General features: G+C 39.8%; 1 protein-coding gene across 1 annotated transcript; it reads right to left on the reverse strand.

The window, feature by feature from the left end:
* Positions 1 to 1,923: 1,923 nt before the first annotated feature.
* LOC109199064 (uncharacterized) lies at positions 1,924 to 5,797 on the reverse strand. Its single transcript, XM_019354370.2, has 7 exons — positions 5,675 to 5,797; positions 4,755 to 5,425; positions 4,617 to 4,662; positions 4,097 to 4,188; positions 3,631 to 3,741; positions 3,233 to 3,509; positions 1,924 to 2,364 (listed from the first exon to the last, which is right to left on the reverse strand). The coding sequence occupies exons 1-7, from the start codon at positions 5,714 to 5,716 to the stop codon at positions 2,155 to 2,157; spliced, it is 1,449 nt and encodes a 482-aa protein (XP_019209915.1). The 5' UTR covers positions 5,717 to 5,797; the 3' UTR covers positions 1,924 to 2,154.
* Positions 5,798 to 8,147: the final 2,350 nt, after the last annotated feature.

Here is an 8,147-nt window from a genome sequence, read left to right on the forward strand (position 1 = left end):
CCTACTACTGAAAGCAGAGGAAACGGCTGTGGTCAAGTCATTGGAACAGCGGAGGGAGTTCTGCATGAAGCCAGTGCATGCAGCAGCATACATGCTGGACCTCAAATATTATGACAAGGGCATACTTTCTGGGGAAGAGATCAACAGTGCCTATGCGGTCATTACAGCCATGTCTGACCACCTGGGTCTCGATAAAGGCAAAGTTCTAGGCAGTTTGGCAAAGTATCGAACAAAGCAAGGCCTTTGGAAAGGGGATGGAATATGGCAGTCATGCCAGCACATATCTGCAGCCACCTGGTGGAAGGGACTATGTGAATCTGAGGCCCTTGCACCTGTAGCCTCCATCCTCCTCCAAATCCCACCATCATCAGCCGCCTCCGAGCGCAACTGGTCACTGTTTGCGAACACCCACACAAAGGTTCGCAACAGACTCACAAATGTGAGAGTGGAAAAGCTGGTCGGCATTCGGGCAAACCTACGGCTCTTTGAGCCTGACACAGAGCCATCCTCAACAAGGCTGGAAAGTGACACTGAAGAGGAAGACTCAGAGTTGGATGCTGAGGAAGTGGACATGTTGTTGGATGATGATGAGGTCCAGGAAGAGTCTATTGACTGAGCAAAAATGAGAAAAGAGGATTGCTTGAAGGAAGATTTGCATGTTTAATGGGACATTTTGAAGGACAAGTTTAACCTTTTGAATGGGACTTTGTGGAGATTTTTGGACAGGGGGCATTTTCGAATGAGCGGGGTTAGGGGATGGTAATATATGGAGTTAAATCAGGGCCATAATGTTTGTGTAGTTAAAAGAAAAATTTGAAATCGAAAATATGTAAACTGAAAGCAAAAGTCACATTTTTAGAGTGAACTTTGAAAAAGAAAGAGTTGGATTTAAAATAAAATCAAACGTTTTGAATATTTGTATTAACTGAAAACCCAATGGTTCTTTTATCTATAATTTCTCTGAGTAAACTTTATTTAAAAATTTTCAGTAATCTTTTTTTCATTATTATTATTTTTAAAAAATCTATTCAGTCTCAGATTACATTTTTTCAGATTCAGATCTTTTAAATTAATGTACAAAAAAAAATTCTTCAGGTTCGGATTTTTCTCTCAGCTTCAATTTTTTTTTTCACTTTCAGATCTCTATTTTTCAGTTACAGACTTTTGGCCCTGTTTTGGCCTGGTGGGCGTGGCTACACAGAGAGGGGCGGGGAATCATGAGTGACAGCAGACCGCTGCAGGCTCAAGATGGTCCATTTTTCATGTTGCCTTCAGGAAACCTGGGAATGAACATAATTTATCAAACACCTCCTGCACTGTATTATTTGATAATGTTTAGAAAACATGTCATGCATAACTGCTAAAACTCAGTTACTAAAGCTCTTTCAAGCAGTAATGTGGACAAATTACGCCGTAACTGATCAATTATGAGACGTTTTCCCAGCCACTACGTGAGAAGTGGTCATTTCCCATGCTCTCAAAGTAGCGCGCATTGTATCGGGTGGGGGCTGCTGTTAACTTGTCCCTCAGTGAACGATGGCGTCGTCTTCCAACAACACTGCTGGCGCGAACAATCAGGTGAGTGTTTAAGTTTGGAACAATTACACTGCAGTCTGTGAATACTACGAATTTAAGAAGTGGCTATTGTTACGGTTAATTTTTCGGCTATTCTGTTTTTTTATTTTATAACGTTTTTTGCTGAAATGCTAGCTCAACAGAAACGCCTCACTATCATTTTCGGCTGAAAGGGTTAGGGTTAGGGTTAGTCCTATAGTCAATTCAGAATGGTTCTGCTGGAGGCTTTTCATCTTGGCCAGGAATTTAACAATGTGTAAAGCATAGCATTGTCTGTCAGTAGTTTTGAGGTGTAACTCAAAATGCTGCTCCTTCCATTTAATGTTCAGGAAGCACATTTCAAAGTTGGAGATTGACAGCCAGAGTTCTTTAATGAGTGGCATGAAGCACACAAAAACATACAGGTTTACTGTTGAAAAATGTGCCAGAGACAAAAAAAATAGTTTGTAATGTGATGTTTGAGTGTTCACATAAAAATTTCCTGGCAGGTTCATTTTACATGTATATCACATCAAATAAAAGTCTGAGCTATTCATGAACCTTCTCTGGGTTGAAAATTCAAAATAAAAATGTTGCCGCCTAGGAACGGTGAGTTAGTACAAAGTTAAGTACATCCAAATAAATGTCTCGGCCATGTGACTGAGAGGGCCTTGTTACATTGACAGTGTCTCTTAGTCTTGCCATGTCCTCCTCAGATAGAGGACATTCAACAGATGGAAGAATTACTCCAGGATTGCTCCCATCCAGCTCACCAATAGAGTTGACATCCAAGTACGCATCCTCGATTTCCTGTGATGATTTTTAAAAAAAAAAGATATTTCAAATGACAATTCAAAAACAGTGTTGGGAAATTCAAGACAAACAGCTCCATAAATATTGGAACATGGGAATTCTACTTTTGGCTCTATATGCCACGCAATGGATTTGAAATGAAACTAACACGATTGGCTATAACTGCAGAGGTATTTGAACTGTTTTCATATGTGCCTTCCACTTAAGGGACCAAAAGTAATGGAACAATTGGCTTCTCTGATGTTCCATGGCCAGGGATGTGATATTCTTGTATTTAGTGAAGCAACTCCTGACAAAAACAGCAGGATAAATTTTGAAGTGTTTTGGGCAATATATCTGCTCATATTCAGCCAAATGCTTCGAAACTCATGAGGCAGCACTTGATGGTCCAGATGGACAATCACTTAAAGCATTCTGCAGAAAAAAAACAAATAGTTAAAAGAAGTGGAATGTTATGCAGTGGCCACGTCAATCACTTGACCTGAATCTGACGGAGCAGTGTTTCATTGCTGAAGACAAAATTGAAGGGCAAATGCCTCAATAATAGCTGGAAGTGAAGACAGTTGCAGTAGAGGCCTGACAGAGCATCAGCAGGTATGAAGCCCAACATCTGCTGAAGTCTCTGCGATCCAGTTTCAGTTATGATTAATGTTCTGTCTCATTACTTTTGGTAACTTAACAAGTGGGGGGTACACATGCAGACTGTTGTAACTCCTACAACTTTTAACTGATTTGGATGCAAATACCCTCAACTTAAAGCTGATAGTCTGCAGTGACAGCACACCGTGTTTTTTTCAACATCTCCAAGTGCACTTTTTGAAACTTGATTAAAGAGGGATTGTATAATTTAGATTTGTTTTAGTACCTCCACTGTGTCTGGAGTATCAACTGGATTCTGGTGGAGTCCCAGTGTCCACAGTTGTTGTGGGGACAGATTCCTCTCTGTCCTTAGAGGGTGGTTATCCCAACCCTGTCTAAAGACATCCAGATCCCTCTGCAGACGTGGAAGAAATGTATGTTGGGCACAAAACATGTGGACACCATCAGTTGGATCCAGAAGGCCTTCATCCTCGAGGTTGTGAAGGGTTTCATAGTGCACGCTTGAAACAGCCATCCACACATCTCGCCACAAGCGCTCTATTCTGTTCAACATCAAAATATGGCAACGTTTTTAGAATTTTACCCAGAAATTCACTGAATTGAAAAATATATAAGAACATTTTTCTTATTTCCATGTGACATTTATACAAATACTACACATACCTTTGGTTGTGAACACTCTTGCCTGACAGAAAGCTTCCTCTTCCACAGCCCCGGATGGTGAACATGCATCTTGCTATTCCAACATTTTCCACCCCTTGAGCCCCTCGAACTCTGAAACAAAATTAAACATCGACAGTACAATTTGTTTTAAATCTAAAAAAAACATGTCACTCTTAAAATTTATTGCAGCCTTTGTGTTTTTAATATAATTTTACTTTAGACTGGTTATTAGAAGTTTATTGTTTTGGTCATTCAACAGTGTGCAGCTCTGTATAAGCACACCTTTCAAGAATTCTAAATGTTTGAACCATTTAAACAACTGTATGGGGATGTATAAACAACTGATCATATAGGCTACAGTTTACATATTGCATGTCAAAATAATTACACTGCTAATCAAGGGGGGGGGGATCATATTTACACATTTGCACAATCATTGTGAAAATGAATTTTGTGTAGATTTTACCTCAATGGAAAGCCATACTTTTGTACAGCCTCCAAGAAAAAAGCAAGTGCAGTTGATGCTCTGTTGTTGGCAGCAGCACCCAGGTACATGATCTAGAGATGTAAATATCATTAAGTGGAAACTTGGTCAAGTCAAGTTACTATAATTAAAGATAGAAACATGTTTATCAGGTATTGTAGCTTGGTACATTTATTTTATATTTATAAGTACAAGAAAAAAAGCAGGCTACGTAATTCCCAAGGTAGCAAGCTGCCATGAGATGTAGCAGTACTTGTAATCAACTATTCACCCAAATGCAAAGGGTAAAAAAAAAAAAATCCTTTTAGCAACTTGAAGAATTAGTTTACCAAGCATTTATAGTCACCAAATACTGACAAACATAAACAGATTAGGAACATTATTTTCTACAGAAGGATCTCTATATTACAGTATATGGTAAGTTTTATGGTAGACCAAAACACAAGTATTTCACTTTTCAATTAACATCTCATTCAGCTCAATTTTGAAAGTGAAAAATCACCTTTCTTGAGTACCCATCTATCCCTCCGAATATCAACAGGCCAAATCTGTAAAAAGAACAACAAAAAACAACAACTAGGGCATTAACAGGTATAAAACATAATTCAGTATTTAGCAGTATTGTCAGACTTCATCCTACCTTATTAGTTTATGGTTTGTGTCTATATGCATCAAGTAAAGAGGACCTTGCACTGAATATGTCCTTCGGACCACAAATCCCAGCCTTGTCATTCTTGAGAAAATACCAGCAGAGTCCACACGGTGCATCGACGAGTACACTCTCTTCCACTGTACATGGTGGCCCATGGCTTGAAGCATCCCTTTCATCATTCTGTATCCAACATGAGGTGTTCTTGTCTTTATAGATCTTACTAAATTGTCCAGCTCTTCATCACTTGTTGTACTGTAGCACTGCTTTATGGAAATGCCATATTCATGCAAACGACGTTTCACCGTCCTCACAGATATTCCAAGAAGTTTTGCAATTTGGGTGATTGATAAGAACATTTCTGTCAGTATCTGGAGCTGTACAGGCGATACATTGTAATTTGGACGTCCCAGCTTTCCTTCTGACACTGACATCTGAGAGGGGGTTTGTTCATTGACGTCCTCCATACTGAGCACAGTTGACAGCTCTATCAGAGCATTTATAATACTTTGAGGGATCTCAACCTGATCGGACAAAGATCTTAAAAGGACCATCTCATGGTCGATAACAAACTGCAAATTGTCCACATCGAGGGGTTGTCTGTGCATGACCTGGGAAACTTTATGCAGTAGTCGCTGAAGCATCTCTCTTTTTAGCTGCTCCTAAATTAAATACAAAGAATTTTACGTTACTTCACTAACTTTGTTGTTCTCCAAGCTTACAGATCAACTAGGACGTAAGTTTCAGCCGAAAATGATAGCGAGGTGTTTCTGTTGAGCTAGCATTTCAGCAAAAAACGTTATAAAATAAAAAAAACAGAATAGCCGAAAAATTAACCGTAACAATAGCCACTTCTTAAATTCGTAGTATTCACAGACTGCAGTGTAATTGTTCCAAACTTAAACACTCACCTGATTGTTCGCGCCAGCAGTGTTGTTGGAAGACGACGCCATCGTTCACTGAGGGACAAGTTAACAGCAGCCCCCACCCGATACAATGCGCACTACTTTGAGAGCATGGGAAATGACCACTTCTCACGTAGTGGCTGGGAAAACGTCTCATAATTGATCAGTTACGGCGTAATTTGGATACTGGATTACTGGATTTTGGACTACCTCACCGACCGACCACAGTATGTGAGGACTCAGGGCTGTGTGTCGGACAGGGTCGTCTGCAGTACGGGGGCCCCACAGGGAACGGTTCTGGCTCCGTTCCTCTTCACCATCTACACTGCAGACTTCTCCCACAACTCCACCCAGTGCTTCCTGTAGAAGTTCTCTGATGACTCTGCAATAGTCGGCCTCATCACTGATGGGGACGACAAGGAGTACAGAGGACTGACTCAAGACTTTGTGGACTGGTGCCAGCTGAACTACCTCCAGATCAATGCCAGTAAAACCAAGGAGCTGGTGGTAGACTTCCGCAGGCACAAACATCCTCCACTGCAACCACTGAACATCCAAGGTATGGACATTGAGGCTGTGGACAGCTACAGGTACCTTGGTGTTCATCTGAACAACAAACTGGACTGGACTCATAACTCAGACGCCCTCTACAGGAAAGGGCAGAGCAGGCTGTACCTGCTGCGGAGACTCAGGTCGTTTGGAGTGGAGGGCCCACTCCTGAAGACCTTCTATGACTCTGTGGTGGCCTCAGCCATCTTTTATGGTGTGGTCTGCTGGGGTGGCAGCATCTCTGCCGGGGACAGGAAGAGACTGAACAGGCTGATCCGCAGGGCCAGCTCTGTTCTAGGATGCCCTCTGGACCCAGTGGAGGTGGTGAGTGACAGGAGAATGGTGGCTAAGCTGTCATCCCTGTTGGACAACATCTCCCACCCCATGCATGAGACTGTGACAGCACTGAGCAGCTCCTTCAGTGGCAGGCTGCGGCACCCACGGTGTGGGACGGAGAGATTTCGCAGGTCTTTCCTCCCCACTGCTGTCAGACTCCACAATAAAGACTTTAACTGATCAAACACATACATCCACAAATGTGCAATAACACTAATGTGCAATAATCTTTTCTGGCATCGTTGTATTTTTACTCAATTGTATATAGCATTTGTACTCTATTTTTATCTCATTGTATATTTTATTCTATTTTATTCTACTGTATATAGTATTTTATTTTATTCTATTCTGTACAGTTGTGTACTGTATTTATTCTTATTTTATTTTATTCTAATTTTTGCTTCATAACTTTTGCACTGTCCACTTCCTGCTGTGACAAAACAAATTTCCCACGTGTGGGACTAATAAAGGTTATCTTATCTTATCTTAATTTGTACACATTACTGCTTGAAAGAGCTTTAGTAACTGAGTTTTAGCAGTTATGCATGACATGTTTTCTAAACATTATCAAATAATACAGTGCAGGAGGTGTTTGATAAATTATGTTCATTCCCAGGTTTCCTGAAGGCAACATGAAAAATGGACCATCTTGAGCCTGCAGCGGTCTGCTGTCACTCATGATTCCCCGCCCCTCTCTGTGTAGCCACGCCCACCAGGCCAAAACAGGGCCAAAAGTCTGTAACTGAAAAATAGAGATCTGAAAGTGAAAAAAAAAAAAATGAAGCTGAGAGAAAAATCCGAACCTGAAGAATTTTTTTTTTGTACATTAATTTAAAAGATCTGAATCTGAAAAAATGTAATCTGACACTGAATAGATTTTTTAAAAATAATAATGAAAAAAAGATTACTGAAAATTTTTAAATAAAGTTTACTCAGAGAAATTATAGATAAAAGAACCATTGGGTTTTCAGTTAATACAAATATTCAAAACGTTTGATTTTATTTTAAATCCAACTCTTTCTTTTTCAAAGTTCACTCTAAAAATGTGACTTTTGCTTTCAGTTTACATATTTTCGATTTCAAATTTTTCTTTTAACTACACAAACATTATGGCCCTGATTTAACTCCATAGTAATATTGAAATCAACATTTCTGTTTTTATTCATCCATGAAACAAGTTATTGAAACGTGTTCTATTCTACTGTACTTACAAATAAATCTGTTGAAATATCTGTTGAAAACATTTTGCATGGAGGTTTTCTTATGATTTCTGTTTATATTTATGCTTGGAAATAATATATTCCCAGTTAGTTCTCCTAAATTCCCATTAATTTCCATAATTCCCATTATTTCCATGGAAAGTTTCCAATATGGAATATTTCCAAAATTCCCAAGCTTAACTTACCATGGAAATTTACCGGAAACTTTTCGGAAATTTACCGGAAATTTTCCGCCCCTTTGCAACCCTATGTGCAGCACTCTGTACAGCAGACATTCAGTGGAATACTATAAAGCATTAACTAGAACAGTTGGGCTACATAAAAAGTGTAGAGGGTGTGTTCAAGTGGGTGTGTGGGCGGGAAAGTCACTCCAC

The sequence above is a fragment of the Oreochromis niloticus genome, linkage group LG3 (genome assembly GCF_001858045.2).
Source record: "Oreochromis niloticus isolate F11D_XX linkage group LG3, O_niloticus_UMD_NMBU, whole genome shotgun sequence".
Taxonomy (NCBI): domain Eukaryota; kingdom Metazoa; phylum Chordata; class Actinopteri; order Cichliformes; family Cichlidae; genus Oreochromis; species Oreochromis niloticus.

Excerpts from the sequence above, each read along its gene's own strand:
- LOC109199064 (XM_019354370.2), bottom strand. The coding sequence starts at position 5,716 with ATGGCGTCGTCTTCCAACAACACTGCTGGCGCGAACAATCAG. Across the intron at positions 4,663-4,754 it reads ACAAACCATAAACTAATAAG|ATTTGGCCTGTTGATATTCG; the intron begins GTAGGATGAAGT and ends TTCTTTTTACAG. Across the intron at positions 3,510-3,630 it reads AAGAGTGTTCACAACCAAAG|AATAGAGCGCTTGTGGCGAG; the intron begins GTATGTGTAGTA and ends GATGTTGAACAG.